General features: G+C 47.6%; 2 protein-coding genes across 2 annotated transcripts; both read left to right on the forward strand.

The window, feature by feature from the left end:
• Positions 1-379: 379 nt before the first annotated feature.
• Positions 380-11457, forward strand: Paqr7 (progestin and adipoQ receptor family member 7). Its single transcript, XM_076863193.2, has 2 exons — positions 380-490; positions 9483-11457. Exon 2 carries the CDS (start codon positions 9505-9507, stop codon positions 10540-10542), a length of 1038 nt encoding a protein of 345 aa, XP_076719308.1. The 5' UTR covers positions 380-490; positions 9483-9504; the 3' UTR covers positions 10543-11457.
• A 7455-nt stretch (positions 11458-18912) lies between these two features.
• On the forward strand, positions 18913-20632 carry Aunip (aurora kinase A and ninein interacting protein). The gene is made up of 2 exons (XM_076861005.2): positions 18913-18955; positions 19740-20632. Exon 2 carries the CDS (start codon positions 19742-19744, stop codon positions 20594-20596), a length of 855 nt encoding a protein of 284 aa, XP_076717120.1. The 5' UTR covers positions 18913-18955; positions 19740-19741; the 3' UTR covers positions 20597-20632.
• Positions 20633-21163: the final 531 nt, after the last annotated feature.

The raw sequence follows: 21163 nt of genomic DNA on the forward strand, positions 1-21163 counted from the left end.
CCCAAGGAGGGGGTGCAGCGCCCCAAGCAGAGAAATAAAGGTCACCGCTGGACCCCAGTACCCTAGGAGGGGATGTGTGCTGGGCCAGGGGCTCCAGCGAGGACAATCCAACATTTTCTTGCTACAACTACCCCTGGCCCTCCCCAAGTTGGCCGGGCCCAGGACCTCTGCAGCCGCTCTGCCGGGCCCAGGAAGTTGACCACGACTTCTGCTCTCCGGATCGGCTTTTGCCCGTTTCTACCACCAGCTCAACAAGTCCCGGGACGTGCTGCGGCGGGTGGGAGCGACCCTTCCGCCTGCGGGGGCGACACGTGCTTGCGCAAGGCCAAGTCCGGCCGGGCGGGCGCGGGGGAGAAGGCCGGCCCCGGTGCCCGCAGCGCCGCCCTCCCGGGCTCCCGGGCCTCCTCGGGGCGGGGCCGCCTCCCGTCGCCCCTTTATCTGCGGCCCTCCGCGGGCCCGCGCCGCCGGCTCCCAGCTCTGCCCCCCGCAGGTGAGGCTGGCCCGCGGGCAAGGCCGAGGTGCTCCGGGCTCTGCGCGGCGGGGCCGACGGGAGGGAGCGGGCTGGGTCGGGGTGCAGGGTGGGGGCGCTCGCTAAAGGAGCCCCCGAGGGAGGGGCGGGAAGGAGGCGCAGAGCCTGGACGCTCCTGCGCGAGGGTGGGAGGCAGCACGGGGAGCCCCTGGGCGGGGAGGGGAGGACGCGCCCGCACGCGACATGTCTCCGAATCCGGGAGCGCGCGAGAGGCCTGGGCGGGGAGCACTTGGGGGGAGAGTGAGGGAGTGACAGCGGAAGGACAGTGCAGCAGTGGCAGGGTCCCGGGAGTGGGCGGGGCTGGCCTGGGAATGAGGAGGACCTGGAAGGCCTTGGGGGGGAGGGGCCGGGCCCCACCCAGCAGGGCCTCCCACCGCCCGTCCCCCCCTGGAGGAGGAATCGACGTGATAATGGGGCAGAAAGGTGTGTGGGTGGTCCCTGTGGGGAATCAGAACTGGGGGGGTAGCAGTGCTGGGGCCCAGGAGATGCTCTTGCTCCCAAGGCCCCTGCCCTCCCAGGGATCAGGAGGGCATGATTTCCCCAAGGTGAAGGAACACGCTCCACGCCCCTCCTCCACCTGCGGGCTTGAGGACCCCAGAGATTTACCTGGGGCAGTTCCCCGAGGCCTGTGCGGCTATTTCAAGCCAAGGCCTGGGAGTTTGATGGATTCTCAGAGCCTGGCTGCACTTGCTGGACAGGTAGGACCTCAAGTTGGAGCTCCTGTCTGGGTAGGGACCCGGTCTCCCATAGTGGGGCTGGGCTTCTACGCCCCTGGGCTCCCTCGGTGAGAGGCTGCTCTTCTGTGGTCCCACTTCTGCTCCCAGAGGGCTCTTGCCGGTCAGCAGTGCAGCTCAGGTGCCATTCCTATGCTCCGTGCTGGCTGGCTGTGGCCAACCTTTCTGGACTGCCGCCCTGCCCCGGGGTCCCCTTCTCAGAGCAGTGGTGAATATGAATTCCACGAAAGAATTTCTTCAAGAATTACTTATTTCAAGCCAGACGCTATGGCACAGGCATGTAATCCCAGCAATTTGGGAGACTGAGGCAGGAAGATTGCAAGTTCGAAGTCTGCCTGAGCAACTCAGCAACTCAGTGAGACCCTGTCTCAAAATAAAATTTAAAAGGGGCCCAGGACGGAGTGCCCCTGGGCTCAATCCCCAGTACCAGCCCCCCACCCTAATTTGCTTATTTCATTCTGATCATGTTTCTGAGTGCAGAAGGAGGCTCAAAGTACTATGTTACAAACAAAAGCGGTTTTTGTGCAGTCTTGGAAGCCTTGGCGGGGCTTTTTCTTTAAGCACATTGGACTGAGTTGGGGAATTGGTTTGCAGTGAGGGAGGTGACCCAGTTGCTGAGAAATTTGGAGGCCACCGAGAGAGGGGAACATCCAATCTGTGTCCCTCTACTAGGCACCAGGGAGCTGACTATGGTGGAGGAAGGACAAGAGTCCTGGCTTTGAAATATAGGTGCTTAACCATCCTGCCTCCTTGACTGTGATGACAGGTTAGCCTCAGGCTCAGAGTTGTGAGGGAGAGGAGGTGTGTGTGGAAGGTCTTGCTAAACAGCAAAGCACTTATAACTTTATTAGTGTTAGACCAAATACTAATAGTTCAGGCTCTGTCATAATGTGCCCTCCTCCTTAGGATCCCTGCAGAGGGTTTGCCTCTGAGAGACCCAGTATTAACACTGGCCTGTCCTTCTTATTGTTTTGTTTGTTTATTTATTTACTGGGGAATTAAGCCCAGGGTTGCTTAACCATTGAGCTATATCCCCAGTCCTTTTTATTTTTTACTTTGAGACTGGGTCTCATTAAGTTGCTTAGGGCCTTGCTAAGTTGCTGGCTTTGAACCTGAAATCCTCCTGTCTCAGCATCCCCAATGCTGGGATTACAGGTGGTGTGTGCCACTGTGCCAGCTATTTATCTTTTTTGAGATGGGATTTTGCTGTCTGTGTTGCTCAGGCTGATCTTAAACTCCCAGACTCAAGCAATCATCCCATTTCAGCCTTCCAATAAGTGCCTGGCCTTATTATTATTATTATTTAAAAATTTACTCTTTAAATGTTGCCTAAAACCAAAAATTGTGCATATTAGCTGAGTGTTATGAAAAATGCTGATAAATGATTACATGTGTAACGTGTAAAAGCCATAGACTTAATCCCCCAAAACCAAAGGCCAAATGTTCTTTCTGATATGCAGATGTAACACCCAGTGGTGGGAAAAATTAGAAGTCCACTGGATTAGACAAAGGAGAAAGAAGGGAAGGGAGGGAAGATGGGAATAGGAAAGACAGTGGAATGAATCAGACATAACTTTCCTATGTTCATTTATCGAATTCACGACTAGTGTAATCCCACATCATCATGTACAACCACAAGAATGGGAAGTTACACTCCATGTATGTATATGTCAGAATACATCCTGCTGTCATGTATCACTAAAAAGAACAAATAAAAAAACTAAAAATTTTCAACATGAAAAAAAAAACCATGGCCTTATTATTTTTATCTAATGAGGTTAGACTTTGCCTTCCATGGCAAGATAAAGTTGTCTTTAATAAAAAATGCTGAATAATCAGGGCTCAAAAGCAACAATGAATATTTTGCATGCCAGGAAGGAGGCAAAGAAGTAGAATTATAACCAAATCATACTGATAAGAGATGTTATTTATAAAGTAGGCTTTCACAAGGGCCCAAGGGTTAGCTGATTGTAACTAAGGAAAGAAGCTCAGAAGGAAAGTCACCAGTAAGTTCCAGGCCTGAAATTCCATCTGCACATAAAACCTGAGGATCCTGGTTTCTCCTGAAACTGTCAGAGGTGAGTGGTGGTCGCCCACCCTTGGGGCAGTGGCCCTCTCCAGCTCTCTGGGTCGCCAGCTGAACAGTATCCTGGTAGCAGCAGGATGGAGACTGGCATGTAATGAGCACTGAGTGAAATCTGGGAATGGGACTAACTCTGAGCTCTCCTTCTCCAAAGCCTGTTTTCTTTTTCTTTGTTTGTTGTTTTTGTACAGGAGATTTATTTATTTACTTATGTATTTATTTATACTAGGGATTTAATCCAGGGGCACCTTAACTACATCCCCAGCCCCCCAACTTTAAAAATATTTTTAAAATTTTGAGACAGGGTCTAAGTTGATGAGGCTGACTTTGAACTTACGATCCTCCTGCCTCAGCCTCCCCAGTCCTGGGATTACAGGCATGTGCTAGTGCACTGGGCCCTAAAGCTGGTTTTCTGTAGCATCTCCACAGCCTGTCCTTCTGTTTTGCTCCAGGGCTCTTATGTGAAACTTTGACTTTGGGATGGAGTCCTGGAAGAAATATCTGGGGCAAGACTTGGCTGAGGAGGGAGGTGAGGAGGGTACCTTGAGCTTAGTGAATGTGAATTGAGCTTAGGGCAATGTGAATTGTCTCTCAGACTGACAGAGGATTCCCACTGGGACTCTGGGGATGAGCCCTGAGGTGTATCCAGCCTGGAAGCCTTCCAGGTATTCTGCAAGACCTGGCCAGGCCGGGACAGGTGCCTCTAGAATTGTCTCCTCAAGCACTTTACCTTGAGTGTCCTGCCCTGGGCCAGGACTGTTGGAGCTGCTGAAATTGAGGCCCTCTGCCCTGTGGATGTCACTTCCAAGCCACCTGGAGTGGGCCTGGCAGTGAATGCCAGTTTTTAGGGCTCTGTGGATCCAGTGCGTTACTCTGAATGGTCTTTGCTGAGAACAATTTAATGAGAAAGAAGGTCGCTATCGTCACAAGTCTGAATTCCAACCAAATTTTCCTGATCCCTAAATATACCTTCAGGGATAAGGGAGTTGCTTAAGGAGACACAGGGAACTCTCTGACCCCAGATTAGTGGTACTAGCTATTGAAGGCTTAAAGAGGACTGACTTTTTTTTTTTGTAAGAGAACCTAGAACACATTTCTTAAGTATTTCAAATACTATTACTCTTATTCATAATAATAATATAGCAATCATATGCTATATTATGCTAAAACTTAGCATATGCTAAAATTTAGTTCTAGTAAATTTAATCTTTGCAGCAATCTATGAGGTAGATAATATTTTTTTTTAATTTTAATTTGTTACATATGACAGCAGAATGCATTTCAATTCATATTACACATAAAGAGCACAATTTTTCATATCTCTGGTTGTACACAAAGTAGAGTCACACCATTCGTATCTTCACACATGTACTTAGGCTAATGATGTCCCTTTCATTTCACCATTTTTCCTACCTCCATATCCCCTCCTTTCCTCTCCCTCCCCTTTGCCCTATCTAGAGTTCCTCTAATCCTCCCTTGCGCCCCCCTGCCCCCGCCCCCACCACATCGTTTGGTTTTTTGGATTGGCTAACTTCACTTAGCATGATATTCTCCAACTCCATCCACTTACCTGCAAATGCCATGATTTTATTCTCTTTTAATGCTGAGTAATATTCCATTGTGTATGCGTTCCACATTTTCTGTATCCATTCATCTACTGAAGGGCATCTGGGTTAGTTCCACAATTTAGCTATTGTGAATTGTGCTGCTATAAACATTGATATGGCTGCATCCCAGTAGTATGCTGTTTTTAAGTCCTTTGGGTATAGATCAAGGCATGGGATAGCTGGGTCAAATGGTGGTTCCATTCCAAGTTTTCCAAAGAATCTCCATATTGCTTTCCATATTGGATGCATCAATTTGTAGTCCCACTGGCATTGTATGAGTGTCCTTTTCCCCACATCCTCGCCAACACTTATTGTTGTTTGTATTCTTAATAGCTGCCATTCTGAATGGAGTGAGATGAAATCTTAGAGTAATTTTGATTTTCATTTCTCTAATTTTTAGAGATGTTGAAGAGGTAGATAATATTGTCATTCCCATGAGGGAGTTAAGGTTCAGAGAAGGTGAGTCACTTGTCTAAGGTCACACAGCTAGAATGCCATGGAATCAGGTACTAAACCTGGTTGTCCAAATCAGAAGTCAATCTCCTTCCCAAACCTTTAGAGTGTTTGCTTTCTCCTTTATTTCTGGTATCCTTCATTTTGATTCCCTCTGAGCAGAGGACAGGAACCAGCCAAGTTTGCCTGGAATCCTTCAACCAGGTCCTAGACACCTGGCTCCAGCCCAGCTTTGCCCTTCCCTTGCTGTGTGGCCTTGGGTTAAGTCACAACTTTTCAGCCCTCGGCTTTTCTGCATCTAACACAGAGGTTAATGGTGAGCTGCCTTCTGCAGCTGAAGCCAGGCTAGGTGGTCCCACGGTGCAGCTTGGATTTCACCAGTGTGGGAGCTGTGAAGGGAGGGGAGAGGTGGGGAAGTTGTCCTTAGCCCCACCCTCTGGTGACATCACATAAGACACCTTCAGTCCCTGGAAGCCCCGCCCCAGTGCCCCTTACCTGTGGAAGTGCCACCCAGTGCTTGGCATCTGGCAACTTTTCCCAGTCCCACAGCCGACGTCATCAGCCACCAGGTTTGAGAGAAACATCTCAGGTACTCAGTGCAATTGGAGGGCCTGGCGGGGCGTGAGGAGGTGTGCAGGGCTGGGCTGGGGGGCCTGTTCCAGGCAGGGCCTGGCTGCTGAGGGCAGACTGCGCACAGGATGCCCTGCTGGTCCCTTCAGACACCTGCTCCCTTCCTCTGCTCCCTCTCTTCCCTGGATTCAGGCCCTCTTTCCACGGACACAGGGGATGGGAATTAATTCTGAAAACAGATCTGTTGAGATGGGGCAGGGCCTCTGGCTGAGGCCTAAAGGAAATAAGGCAGCAGGAACTTTGTCAGCCTAACATGATGCCTCTGGGTTCTGTCTTTAGGGCATACCACGTCTGGGGACATGGGGTTTGTGAGCAAGCGTTGTCCCCCTCCTGAGGAGGTTTCTGTGAGCCAGGGCTTCCCTGTGCAGAGCAAGTGAGTGAGTGACTGGCAGCTGAGGGAGGCTGAGTCAGCTGAAGCCTAAGGAGATAGTTCACGGGAAAGGACCCAGTTTCCTGCTTAGACCTGCATTGTCCAAAATCACCCAGGAGGCGGGCAAGATCTGGAGCTGGTTCCAAACCTTGGCTCTGCCACATGCACTCTCAGGCCTTAAGTAAGGAGCTCATTATGTGCAGCAACAAAAATGGGCTTACTTTGTTTTAAGTATTTATTTTTTAGTTGTAGTTGGACACAATAATCTTTATTTTTATGTGGTGCTGAGGATTGAACACAGGGCCTTGCACATGCTAGGCAAATGCTCTACTGCTGAGCCACAATCCCAGCCCCAAAATAGGCTTATTAATACCACCTCACGGGGAAATGAGAATTAACTGCAGCAGGGCTGTAGAGATGAGCATATAGTGAACACGTGACATTTGTGCTGATTTATAATGCAATTACTGGAAAAGGAGTCCTTGCTACATAAGCTTAGAACATGTAGGTTCAACAAAGCTATAGACAGACATTTTTGCTGCGGGACTTCTCAGAGCCTTTAATGTGCTGTTATGCCTGGGGAAGTTCCAAGAATGGGATACGGAACTTAGGACTGGACATAGCAGATTATAAGGATCCAGTAACTAGGGCAGTGTCATTCCCCGGTCCTTTCCCCATGGCAGAGTGGAAACCTTGCTGGGATGGCGACTCTGGGAAGGCCCTCCTGTCTCCAGGCTCTGGTTTCCTTGTGTGATGCAAGGAAGCTGCATGAGATGCCTCTGGAGGCCTTTTCTGGCCCCTGAGCTCCTGAGTTAGGAAGCCATGATTGTGGACAAGGGTGCAAGGTGAGGTCAAATGGTTGCAGCTGAAGCCCAGTCTCTTAGGGGAGGAAAAGGTCCTGCACTGGACTCCCAGTTCGCAGGGATATTCTCATACTCTGGGTGGAAGTGGACCCATGAATTAGTCCATCAGCACAACGAACCCTGTGCTGGGCTCTCTGGGGTAGTGCGATAACTGGCACTGCGGTAGGTAGCTGCCTTAGCTGGCACAACACCAAGAAGACACAGCTTCGATAGCTGGCACTATGCGGTGGTGAAGGACTTGTTAACTTCTGCCTCCTGCTGGGCTAGGAAAAGCCAGGTGCCAGGGCCAACTCCAGAATCCAGTGTGGGTGGGGGAGAGCTTAGGGTTGGGGTCAGGCTGGGGTGGGAGTGGGGACGGGGCTTGTACACTGCCTCTGGGTAGCCAGCGCCCTGTGTGAATTAAGGGTGGCTTTGGAAGTGATTACCTTGCTGCTAGGAACAGGGAACTGAATGCTTTACCCTGCCGGCAAGTGGCTGGGGCAAAGGTGGTTGCAGTTGAAGTCTGATGAACAATGAGTCCAAAAGGGTCCAAAAAGCTTGTTGGAGGGGATGCAGGTGGTGGCAGGGCATGGCGGGGAATAATTGGGCAGGTTTTTCAATAAATAGTTAATAAATGTTGACAAACCTGAATTGAGCAAGGGATACCAGGCAAAACAGTGCAGTTGTGAAGTGACTAATGGCACTTGCCACCTCATCTTGCAAAGGCCAGGTTGGCGTGATGGTTAAGGGTCCAGACTGACTTTGGCATGTGCCTCTGCACTTCCTGGCTGACTGGGTGGGCAAGGTACTTCATACCTGTGCCTGGGTTACCTGTTCTGGAACAGGGGAATAAAGACAGCGTCTCCCCCACAGGGTCAATCATTACTGAATGCTGTCTGGCTCCTGGCTGGTGCTGTGTAAGCATTTGCTGTTGCTGTTTTCCTTTCTGTAGCCTCTCCCAGGTCATGGGATTCCCAAGGGCAGGGGTTGGATCCTTTTCCACAGTGCCCTGTCCGGGGTCCATCACCCGTCTGAGGCACAGCAGGCTCAGGATCTGATAGGCGAATGAATGAATCGATTGTGTCACCTATTGTAGGTCAGAGGGAAAGCAGGGAGGGCATTAAGGAGGCCCCCAGAGGGGGCAACTTGTATTGGCCTCAGAGGATTTCAACTTAGGGAAAGGTAGTCAGTGTGACATTGGGGTTAGGTGGGAAATGAGGGTTGGAGCAGTTCATAGGGCCTGGAGTGCCAGGATGAAGGGTTAGTTTGGTTATTTGGAATCAGAAATGTGCATAGTGGGAAAACTGGCTGAGGAGCAACTGGAGAGTGGAGGTGGGGCTGAGGGGAAGGGCTGTTTTTATAGGATGGGTTGTTAGCTGGGGACTTTCAGGATAAAAAGTAGCTTTTGGAGTTGGACCTTGAAGGGCATGAAGTGTTATCAGAATGCTACCATGTTGTCCTTTTATTCAGCAAATACTGAGTATCAGTCTCTTGGGAAATACCAGGGGTGCGCAAAATAATCAAACAAACTGTCTGCCTTCATTGAGCGCTGGTCAACAATTTCAGTGTCTGTGAGAAGTGTCGTAACAGCTGCAGGATAGTCTGAAGGACAGAAGAAATAGGTTTTGAGGGATGAATAGGAGTTTGCCAAGTAGGCTAGATGGGAAAATGTCTCGGGAACGGCCTGTGCAAAGCTGTAGGCGTGTGAAGCAGCAGCCCTAGGGGCCTGGTGAGGTTGTGCCTGGGACTGAAGTGCGCTGTGGTTGAGCAGCAAGGCTGAGACGGAAGAAGGCACCGGTCAGATAGGGAAATGGAAGATTAGCGGGGAGCCCCTGGCAACTCTGAAGGGCTTTAGAGGCAACAGGACTGTTAACGGGTCACTGTCCCACCAGATGAACACTGATGGGGGCACAAACTCAGGCTGAGAGTACCTGCCCTTCTGGAGTGTTCTGCGTGGTGGGTCTGGACTGGAGGAGGGCAGACACCTGGGCTGCTGTGGGGCTGACATTGACCGTGTGTGTGTCAGAGGCTGTTTCAGGCTCTCAGGGAACAAAGCAGTGCTCTGGCTTCCTGAGGTCGGATCTGACTCTCCTCAGGATGGCTCCCTCCTCAAACCCAGCACAGGAACAGGGCTGTGGGAAGAGGGAGGAGAACCTGGGCGTCAGAGCCGGGCTGCTGCTGGCAGGGGCCAGGTGCACATCAGGCCCTTGACTCTGCTCTGGCTTCTCTCGCAGCTCCCTGTCCAGGCCCCCAGCCATGGCCATGGCGGTAGCCCAGAAGTTCAGCCACCTCCTGTCCAGCCTGTGGCACATCGGCCAGGAGCCTCTGCAGCCAGAGCCGGTCTTCACGGTGGACCGAGCGGAGGTGCCGCCCCTCTTCTGGAAGCCCTACATCTACGCTGGCTACCGGCCCCTGCACCAGACCTGGCGCTTTTACTTCCGCACACTGTTCCAGCAGCACAATGAGGCCGTGAACGTGTGGACCCACCTGCTGGCGGCCCTGGCGCTGCTCCTGCGGCTGGCCATCTTTGTGGGGACCGTGGACTTGCTGGGAGACCCGCACGCCCTGCCGCTCTTCATCATCGTCCTGGCCTCCTTCACCTACCTGTCCTTCAGCGCCCTGGCCCACCTCCTGCAGGCCAAGTCCGAGTTCTGGCATTACAGCTTCTTCTTCTTGGACTACGTGGGTGTGGCCGTGTACCAGTTTGGCAGTGCCCTGGCGCACTTCTACTACGCCATTGAGCCCGCCTGGCATGCCAAGGTGCAGGCCATCTTCCTGCCCGTGGCTGCCTTTCTGGCCTGGCTCTCCTGCACCGGCTCCTGCTACAACAAGTACATCCAGAAGCCAGGTCTGCTGGGCCGCACTTGCCAGGAGGTGCCCTCGGCCCTGGCCTATGCGTTGGACATCAGCCCGGTGGTGCACCGTATCTTGGTGTCCCCTCACTCTGACATAGACGACCCAGCTCTTCTCTACCACAAGTGCCAGGTGGTGTTTTTTCTGCTGGCTGCCGCTTTCTTTTCTACCTTCGTGCCTGAGCGCTGGTTCCCAGGCAGCTGCCATGTCTTTGGGCAGGGCCACCAGGTTTTCCATGTCTTCTTGGTGTTGTGCACCCTGGCTCAGCTGGAGGCAGTGACGCTGGACTATGAGGCCCGTCGACCCATCTATGAGCCTCTACACACACGCTGTCCCCACAACTTCTCCGCCCTCTTCTTGCTCACTGTGGGCAGCAGTGTCCTCACTGCGTTTCTTCTCAGCCAGCTGGTACGGCGAAAACTCAACGAGAAGACCAAGTGAAGGGAGGGGCAGCCGGTAGGGAGGGGTATGGTGGGGGACAGGGGTTTGGGCTTGGCCCCAGATAGGAACAAGGCCTGGTAAAGTTGTTTGTGTCTGGCCCGCGGTGACTCCCTGCACACACCCCACTGTCAAGGATGGCACTGGTCAACCTTTAGACTTGGGGATTGGCCAATTGCTGCTGGGTCAACTCTGGATCTGCCCAATTCCCTGCCTGGGACAGGGAAAAAGATGAAGGTGTGGGCCACCCTGGCTTTCTCTCCACTGCCTCCCACTAGGGGTGAAGGTGGGACCTGCTGGGGTTGAGACCCTGGATTGGGGCTTGTGGATTGTCTGGGTGGATGGTAAAACTTAGACCAGAGTTACATTTGAGTTGAGAGGCAGGGGAGGCTTCAGTATGTGCAGGACCTTACTGTCCCTTGAGCCCCAGCCTGGATCAGAGCTCCAGGGAGCCCCAAAAGGTAGAAGACTGCCAGGCTCAAGGAGATCCCAATCAGTGCCACATATCCAAGTCGCTGCCCCAGACAGTGAGCCAAGCCTCCTAGCTCTGGCCTGTGTCCCACACAACAGTTCCCAGATCTCTTATTCATGATTCAGTAATCTATCCAGTGTGTCCTTGGCCTCTTCTTGGAGGCAGGCCACCCACCAGGCCCTGTGGTCAATGCAGGATCACAGAGGATTTAATACCAGAATGAACTGTCAAGGAAGAAGGGAGAAGAGAATAAGTGTTCCCCAGGGTACCCAGGGTCTTGGCTGGGAAGAGCGAATAGGAGTTTGCAGACAGAATAGGGCATTCCAGGCAGAGGGGGAAACCTGAGCAAAGGTCCAGATCTACAGGAGGAGCTCAGTGGGTCTGGAGCCAGGGTTGCTTTGGACTTTTGCTATGTCCTGGATATAAATAAAGTGACTGTGATAACAGCTGCAGCTTTGCTTTTTGTTTCCTGTTCTAGGGAGGGAGCTCTGCTCATGATATTGGGGGAGGTTTTCCCAGGTTAAAGTTGGAGCCCCTGAGGGTAGAGGGGAGGAATTCCTGTTTTATCTTTGCCCCGCAGGTTGGGGTCTTATTTTACATAGAGTGGTATATGTAATAGACAGACACACACATGTACATATATATGACTTAATGGCATAAGGGAGTAAGGAGAGTTTTATTATTAAGTTTGAGGAGTACTTAAAAGAATGTGTATAAAATATATATAGTCCCACTTATATATGACCAAGTTTTTAATTTTTGTTTTTTCCTTCAATCAAGGATTATATGTTAACTTTCTTTTTTCTTTAAAGAGAGAGTGAGAGAGTGAGAATTTTAATATTTATTTTTTAAATTATCGGCGGATACAACATCTTTGTTTTGTATGTGGTGCTGAGGGTCGAACCCGGGCCACACGCATGCCAGGCGAGCGCACTACTGCTTGAGCCACATCCCCAGCCCTACGTTAATTTTCATAATACTGCTTTTCTCATAGTGCATGAGCAATATGTATATAATCAAGAAAAATTAGAAGAAAACCCCCAAATGAATAAGAAATATACCACTGCTAAAATATTATGGGGATATGTATACATAAATGTAATATATTGATGAATATTTTGATATATTAAAATATATAATGTTGGGCTGGGAATGTGGCTCAAGCGGTAGAGCGCTCGCCTGGCATGCGTAGGGCCAGGGTTCGATCCTCAGCACCACATACAAAGATGTTGCGTCTGCCGAAAACTAAAAATAAATATTAAAAATTCTCTCTCTCTTAAAAAAAAATCTATTTAAAAAAATATATATAATGTATGAAACATGCATTTTACACACATACACACACACCCCTGAAGATTATGGTCTGGCATAGAACCCGGGCTGCACGCAGGCCAGGGGAGCGCGCTACCTCTTGAGCCACATCCCCAGCCCCGCATTTTGCATTTGTGAAGGGCTTTCAGAATTAAAAAGTACTTTCACAAAAATTACCTCCCTTGTTCCTCTGTAAAGTGCTACACACTGAAAGCTTTTTTTTTTCCCCCTTTAAGAGGAAGGTCTTGATAAATTCAGGCTGGCCTCCAACTTTTTTTTTCTTTTGCGGTGCTGGGGATTGAACCCAGGTCCTTGGGCATGCGAGGAAAGCACTCTACCACCTAAGATATATCCCCAGCCCCTCGCCTCCAACTTTTGAGGATCTTCAACCTCCTGAGTAGATGGATTATGTCCAGCTGAAAAGCTGTTTTTTTTTTGTTTGTTTGTTTTTGCTATGCTGGGGATTGAACCCAGGGTCGCAAGAGTTTACCGCTGAGCCACAGACGTCACCAGCTCCCCGCAACTAGCTCTTGACTCCATTTTTTTTTACTTCACGTTTTCAAAATCTTCTTCTATGTGGCTTGGTAGTGATATTTAGATTTCCGTTTTAATTACGAAAGTCACAAGCTCGAGTGTTTGGTAACCCTTGTTACTCTGATACTAGCTTTGGAGTCGGGGCCAGGCCCTCGGTCTGCCGCTTCCTCGGGGACGAATGACACAGGAAGGCCCCCGAGCCCCGGGGTATTACAGTCACAGTAAAAAGCGCAATTCCGCAACGCCCAAATGCGCGTTCCCGGCCCGCCGTCGAGAACCCATTCACACAGCAGGGCTTCTGGAATACTCCTGAGAAGACGATCAGAAAGAATCGCAACGCCCAGGCGCCGAACTCGCCCAAGGATGTGCAGCTGAGGCCGTTAACGCAGCGGGCGGAGCTTCGGGGGAGCGGGGCTTCACGGCGACAGGCTCTTCCGGGGCGGGGCTTGAGCCCAGACGGCCGCGGTGTGGCTCCGCCTCGCGTAGCCCCGCCCCCCGCGTTGGCGCGAGTTCCGAACGTTGGCGGAGGCGGCCTCGGCGGTCTCCTGAGGCGTCCGGCGCGGGGTCCCGGGTTCCAGTTGGCTGGGTCTCCTCAGCTGTCATGAAGCGGAAAGGCCCGGAGGAGAAGGAGGCGTGCGGCGTGTGGCTCGACGCGGCGGCGCTGAAGAGGCAGAAAGTGCAGGTGGGATGAGGGCGTGTTGGGGAGCGGGTAGGCCCTGGAAGCCGTGGAGGTAAAGTCCGGGACCCGGCAAGGAGCAGCTTCGGGGATTCACAGGCCAGAGGGGTTGAGTTCGAAGAAGGCTGAAAATGGGTCTGGAGAGGGAGGAAGGAAGCAGCTGGCCTTGGAGGGCTTTGAAGACCCCGGGGCTGTGAAGTTTGGAGGAGGGGAGAGGGCGGCGCCAGAGCTTGCGGGGCGGAGTTGGGCTGAGCAGACCCCGCCGGGGCGGTCCTCCTGCGACACGGTACCTAGTGGAGGCCGAAGTGCCGGGTGACAGGTGCCTATGCACATTTGGAAAATGTCAGCTTGATGGTCTTTTTCTACCGAGCTTGCCAGGTCGCAGGACATCCATCTGCCAGGAACCAGTAACTTCGGGGGCGGGGGCGAACAGAAGATTCTGGAGGGGGATCTGGTCTAACCATTTATTGCACATCAGCCGTGCGCCAGATACTGTATTAAGTACTTAATGTGCGTTGTATATATCATTACTCTCCCTGGGAATGAGGACACAAGCTGTGTAACTAACCCAGGAGAGGCTCAACATCACGCCCAGACAGATGTCTTTAGTCATTGTAAAGACAACTTGAATTGGATTAGAGGATTCCCAACTAGTGTCTGCTGCAGCAGCATTGCTTGCTAGGTGGGTAGGAGGGGGGAAAGAAAGAAAAGAAAACCAAGCACCAGGTGTCAGATTTTTTTTTTTTTTTTTTTTTAAGAGGCAGGGTCTCACTGACTTGCTTAGTGCCTCAAGGTTGCTGAGGCTGGCTTTGAACACAGAATCCTCCTGCCTCAGCCTCCCAACCCACTGGGATTAAGGCTTGTGCTACTTGATCGGACCCTGGCGTCATGTGTGAGAGTCTTCCCCACTTTTACTCTTCCCCATTTTTACAGGCGCCAGAAAAGAGCACTAAAATGTCCCTTTCACAGGATGTAGAAACCTCTTCTTAGAGTGCCTAAGGCATTTAGTGCAGTACTTAGTGGACAGTGTTTTGAAAGACCTGCCTCTTCCCACTTTATCCCTGAACAGAACTGTTTGCTATTTTGGGGAAAATAGGGGTGCTTTGTAGTTTGACCAGAAGACTGTAGAGGCCTACATTTGGAGTGAGTTTGCTTCTCTCCTATCTTACAACTCATAGGCATGACAACATTCACCTTATCACTTAGGCCTTGGTATGGAGGATACTGGATTTTTTCCCTCCTCCTCCCCTCCCCCTCCCCCTCCCTCCTCCTCCCCTCCCCCTCCCCTCCCCCTCCCCCTCCCTCCTCCCAATACCTTTGTTTTATTTATTTTATAGGGTGCTGAGGATGGAACCCAGTGCCTCACACATGCTAGACAAGTGCTGTACCACTGAGCCATAACCCCAGCTCTTTTCCTTCCTTCCTTCCTTCCTTCTTTCCTTCCTTTCTTTCTTTCTTTTAATTAAGAACATAATACAGGGCTGAGGTTGGGGCTCAGCGGTAGAGCACTCGCCTCTCATGTGTGAGACCCTGGGTTCAATCCTCAGCACCACATAAAAATAAATAAGCAAGGGCTGGGGATATGGCTCAAGCGGTAGCGCACTCGCCTGGCATTCGTGCGATCTCGCCTGGCATGGGTTCGATCCTCAGCACCACGTACAAACAAAGATGTTGTGTCCGCCAAAAAACTAAAAAATAAAAAAAGAATTCTAAATAAATAAGCAAAATAAAGATATTGTGCCCATGTATAACTAAAAAAAAAAAAAGATCATAATACAGGTTTGTAAAGAATAAAAAAATCAAATAGTGTAGAATTGTTATTGAATAAAAGGCCTCACTGGTGGTTACTAATGTTTACAATTTAGGGTCTTTTTTTTTTTTCAGGGCCTTTTATGTATTTATATAAGTACACTAGTCCCCTCTTTCTATGGTGGATACATTCCTAGACCCCCGTGGTTGCCTGAAACCTCGGATAGTATTAACTCTTATATATGTTATGTTTTTTCCATATATATATATATATATATATATATATATATATATAAAATAAAGTATATACATATAATATATATAAAGTCTTAGTTTATAAATTAAGCACAGTAAGAGGTTAACAACAATAATTAATAATAAAATAGAACAATTTTAAAAACAGTTGTAATGAAGCATGGGAATGTTTTTCAGAGGCCACAGGGAGGGTAGTATATGCAACATGAATGTGCTGGACAAAGAAATGACTCACATTCTGCTAAAGCAGGATGGTGTAGAATTTCATCATCCCACTCAATGACAATTTAAAACTTAAGAATTATTTTTTTTTTTTGGAATTTTCATTAATATCTTTGGACCTTGGTTGACTATGGGTTGCAGAAAACAAGAACTTGAATAAAAGAGGACTATTATATATACATACATGTTTCCTTTACACATTATATCAGACGTTTTGTTCTGCTGCTACTCTTTTACCAAATATATTCTGGAAAACTTCCTTATGAGAAATTCAGATACGTATGTAAGTATGTATTTATTTTTGTGGTGCTGGGGATTGAACCCAGGGCCTTTCATATGCTGGGAAAAATTCTTCCACTGAGCTACAACAACCCCAACCTGACACAAGTTTTAGTATGAGATTATAAATGCTATTTCAATTTATACAATTTTTAAATTTTGTATTTTAACTATTCTTCCTCTATGTTAAAACATTGAAAAGTAGTTCTAACAGAAGTTTTTTTTTTTTTAAATATTTATTTATTTTTTAGTTATTGGCAGACACAACTAAGCTATGACTTTGATGCAGTTATCTGTGTGTCTCTTCCCACCCCATTTTTTTTTTTTTTTTTTACCACTGAGCTACGTCTTCAGCTCTTTATTTGTTTGTTCTTTTTGTATTTATTTAGTTCAGACATGGTCTTTCTAATTTGCCTGGGCTGGCCTTGAATTTGTAATCCTCCTGCCTCAGCCTTTCATTGCTGAAATTACAGATGTGCACCATTGCGCCCTTTTAAAGATTCTTTGCTCTTCAGATCTGATTTGTGATCCAGAAGTTGGTACTGAGATTGGTCATAGAGAAAAATAAAAGTTAAAAATGTAACAAGCCGGGCACAGTGCCATACACCTGTAATCTCAGTGTCTTGGGAGACTGGGGTAGAAGAATCACAAATTCAGGGCCAGCCTGGGCAACTTAGTGAGATCCCGTCTTAAAATAAAAAATAATAAGAACTGGGGATGTAGCTCAGTGGTCAATTCCCAGTACCAAAAAACAAACAAAGTGACTTGAAATAAATACTTGGGAACTGGGAGAACAGGAATAACGTGGGCTGACTGTATGTAGATACAGTAATATTTCTAGTAACAATGTGACCTCTTCCAGGGAGTATTCAGGAAATTGTTCCAGAGTGGCGCGGGGGTTCCTCCTCCAGTGCATTTCAGTTGAGACACCTTCTTTTCCTTCTAAATGACCATAGTTCTTATTTATTCATTGGCTTATTAAGTTTTCTTCTTTGTTACTGAGAAGACCACTTGTGGCCATTGCTGCATTGGAAGTAGTTACAATAAGAGGAGGATTAAACAGATCTTCAATAAGTAGTGCTTATTAGGGCCAAACTGATGGTAGCTGGGTAAAATATTGTGCTGCAGTGACCTCTGACATCCTTGTACTACAGTTGTACTCAGTGTATATCCATCGTACTACAGGGACTCATGACATCATCTTTTTTTTTTTTTTTTAACACCTTTATTTATTTATTTTTATGTGGTGCTGAGGATCAAACCCAATGCCTCATGTGCTATACAAGTGCTCTACCACTGAGCCACAGCCCCAGCCCCACGCATGACACCCTTTAAGTGAGGAAAATATTATTGCAGGGAGCAGTCTTTTATGAGACTTAAAGTAATGGTAGTAGGCATAGATATCACATCTCCAATTTAGGAGTTACGATATAGTTAGAAGAAATTTGCTTTTCTCTCCTTTGAATTTTCATTAGGTTTAGATGAGAAAACCAGTGCCAGGTGGTTCTAGAGAAGAAGTGTAATAATTTTCTCTTGTTAGATTACTTGTAATGAAAACATTCACAATTTTCAGTGGGTGTACCTCCCATCCCATCTTTGTTCTGAACCTTATGCATTATATCAATTACTGTGACAGGAGCTCATCTTAACTTTGTTCATGGTATGAGAAAAGCCTTAGTGTTTCCTGACAGCTTTGTTGATGCACTGAAAAATGTAGCAAGTAGGTGTATATAAAATGGAAACTGGAACCTATCCTGCTTGTATATCTACCTTCTTCCTAAAATATTTACTGCATCTCATTATGTATATTAAGCAATGTTAAGTCATGAAGAGAATAGGATAAAAAAATGTGTGAATCAAATGTTGATTCTAAGATTTTGTTAGGGTATAAGTGGTGTGTTCAAAAGAGGAAGAGATTGCATATGGCTGTGGGAATTAGGAATGTTTGGGGTTAGTGGAAATATTGCAGGGTTAGGTGTGAAAAGGGCCCTTCTCTGAGGCACAGAAGGAGGACGGTGGAGGCCATTAGTAGGGATTGGCACATAGCTCTTACAGGATGCATGAAGGGTTTTCAGTACCGGAGAAAAAGGCAGGGACTTTCTTTAGCTCCTGCTAAGTATGGCCAACTTGGTTAAAAAAGATTTATTTTAAAATTCTTTGGTGATTGAGGTCTTACTGTTTTCTGATTACCTGTAGTTTTCTGAAGTTTCCTAATGCGATTTAGTATATTATAGTAATTTAATTAAGACTATTTTTAACTGTTTATAATCTGTTTTGTTTACTATCTTCCCAATATTTAGCATATAAGGGCTTGTGTATTTTTCACATTATTTTACCTATCTAGAATGTGATTCTCATAAAATTTAAAGAGCGTGTGCCAGCTTGGTCTTCCTAACACGTTGGATGGTTCCAAGCGTGAGCTTCTCGAGAGAGCAAGGGAGAAGTCATGGTATTTTTATGACCTAGTTTTGAGAATCATGTAATGTTACTTCTTTAATATTTTATTGGCTAAGGTAATCACAAAGTTTCTCCCAAGTTCAAGGTGAACTTGATGGGAAGAGTGTAGAGTGTAATGGTCACATTGAAGAACATGTGAAATGGGAGATCTTGTGTAGGCTGTCTTTGAAGAAGATAATATAGTTGTTTATAGTTTCCATCAAATTTGGAAATGTTTTGGGGTCTAGTATTGTCACTGGTGTTTCTTGGTTCTCTTTAAAACAGCTTGTCAGACAGCTCTTTTAATAGGTTATGTTTTTCTTTTTCTTTCCCTTCTCAGACACATTTAATCAAACCAGGCACCAAAATGCTAACACTTTTTCCTGGAGAGAGAAAGCCTAGTATTTCCTTTACTCAAAGAAGAAGTCCATCTGTAGAGGTTAGGCAGACCAGCATTGCTTCCTTCTTCACCTCGCAGCCAGGTATGATGACCCATATGGCAACACTTCATTATCCAGGGAGCACAAAGGAAGATGTTCATTGCTCCATGTTGCAGCATTTATGAGATGTGAAACCAAAGTATCAGGTTAAACTTAGCTGCCTTATTGTGTTATAAAACAAGAAATTATTGCCTTTTGAAAAGCAGTATATGCATGTTTTTACAAATATATTTTTCTGATTCTGTTTTCAGTTTAATACAAATATTTGCATTCACTGACACAACAGTGGGGAAAGATGTACTTGAGAGCCATCTTGGAGCAGGTTGCTTATAAAGCAGGGGTTCCTACCAGTTGGAGGGCACTGGGAGGAATCTTCTCTGATTCAGAATTGCTTTGTATAAACCGTCAAAGGGCATGTGCTACCTAAGTTGACTATGGCCTCACTAAGTTGCTGAGGTTGGCTTTGAACTTGCAATCCTCCTGCGTCAGCCTCCCAAGCTGCTGGGATTCTAATATGCCCTATATTAAGCACACCATATGAACAAAAACTGAGCTGGAAAAATAGGCTGTGGTCTGATGTATATATATGCACGTATAGGTCATGGGGAACATCCATATATTTGAGTAGGGGAATATAAAATCTGTGGTTTAGATTGTTCAGGAAAGAACAGCGAGATTAAAAGCAACCACAAAGTTATCTGAAGAGTCTAAGTAAGATCCCTGCACTAGGTAATAGTGCCTGGTACTGATTGCAGAAAAAGCCAATTAAATCCTGTTCAAAGCAGTTTTCCTGGATTATAATATCTGTCCACTCCTGTTTTACTAGGAATGACAGATGGTGGCAACCAGAGGAGTGTTTCGTCTCACATAGAAAGTCACATCAACAAAGAGTCCGAGTCCAAGACAGATACAACCCAGCCAAACCATCTGATCCAGGACTTGAGGGATAATGACATTACACCTCCTTTGGCCACTTCAACCCCTGCAGATATCCAGGAAACTGCACTTTCTCCTCTATCCTTGCAGACTTCTGGCCACCACAGTTTGGGAACCCCATTTTTAACTCTGCTGCCTTTGCCCCAACCTACCACCCTTGTCTCTGCTGGTGAGAATGATGCTTCACTAGCTTTTTCCTTCACCCAGGACTTGGAGAGTTCTTGTTTGCTGGACCCAAAGGAAGGAAAGAGGGATTCTCTCAGGAAAAGGAAATGGCTTCTTGGATCTAAGAACTATCAGGACCTGGAGAGAGACATCAAAGTATCTGGGGGTAAATGCCATCAGCTCTGGGACAAAGCTAAGTTGGAAAGGAAGATGTCTGCCAAAGAAAACAGGCAGGCCCCTGTGTGTCTTCAAGCTTCCAGGGAGTCCTGGAGTAGAGAAAAAACAGAATCAGTGAAACAAAGCCCTTGTCTCCTTTCTGGGTTTTCCTGGGAGAGTGAGAAGATTGATAAGGATTCCTTGAGTCAGCTTTTCACTGAAGATTCTCAGGGACAGCGAGTCATTGCCCATGACACTAGAGTGCCTTTCCAAGATTTAACCAGTGCCTGGAATCGGGGCCAAGGGCAGTTTCCCACCAGCTCTCCAGCTCAGTGCCAGGATGGGACCATTCAGTTCAATCTGGAGCCTGATTTGCTCTTTACCCAGGATTCTGAAGGGAATCAAGTTATCAGGCACCAATTCTAAATGTTTATGAGGGTTTGGTTCTAAAAGCACCTTGAAATGGCAGTGTTGTAGAAAAATATCTTATAAATGTGGATGAGGGGAGTATGGATTTAGGTGGGAAAGTATCATGGGATTAATTAAATTGTTAGTGTTCAGTAATTTCTTTGTAAGTAAAGCGTGTTGAAACAGTATAGACTGGTATCATGCTTTTCCCTCAGGAAGGTAGACTAGAGTTCCCCGAGTGTGGTGAGCACTGAGGAGGCATGGGAGGAACTTATCCCTCCACTAAAGAGCCTGTTAGTCAACCTGTATGGAACCACCTCTGCCCTTTCCCATGTTCAACTGGGTCCTTTCTTAAGGGTGCATGTTCTTTTCATTTCTGGCTATAATTGTACCCATTCAACTTAGGCTTGGAACCATTATTCCTGATATCTTTTTATTGGTTGATTGATTGGGTGTGTGTTTTTTGTGTGCAGTGCTGGGGATCAAACCCAGGACTGCACACACGTTAGGCAAGTGCTTTGCCACTGAGCTCTGTTCCTAGTCCATTCCTGATACTATTTTGAGAGAAAAGGCAAATCTCCCCAA

Source organism: Callospermophilus lateralis, chromosome 7 (assembly GCF_048772815.1).
Source record: "Callospermophilus lateralis isolate mCalLat2 chromosome 7, mCalLat2.hap1, whole genome shotgun sequence".
Classification (NCBI taxonomy): domain Eukaryota; kingdom Metazoa; phylum Chordata; class Mammalia; order Rodentia; family Sciuridae; genus Callospermophilus; species Callospermophilus lateralis.

Bases quoted from the DNA above. Each gene is read 5' to 3' on its own strand.
- Paqr7 (XM_076863193.2), top strand. From the start codon at position 9,505: ATGGCCATGGCGGTAGCCCAGAAGTTCAGCCACCTCCTGTCCAGCCTG.
- Aunip (XM_076861005.2), top strand. From the start codon at position 19,742: ATGACAGATGGTGGCAACCAGAGGAGTGTTTCGTCTCACATAGAAAGT.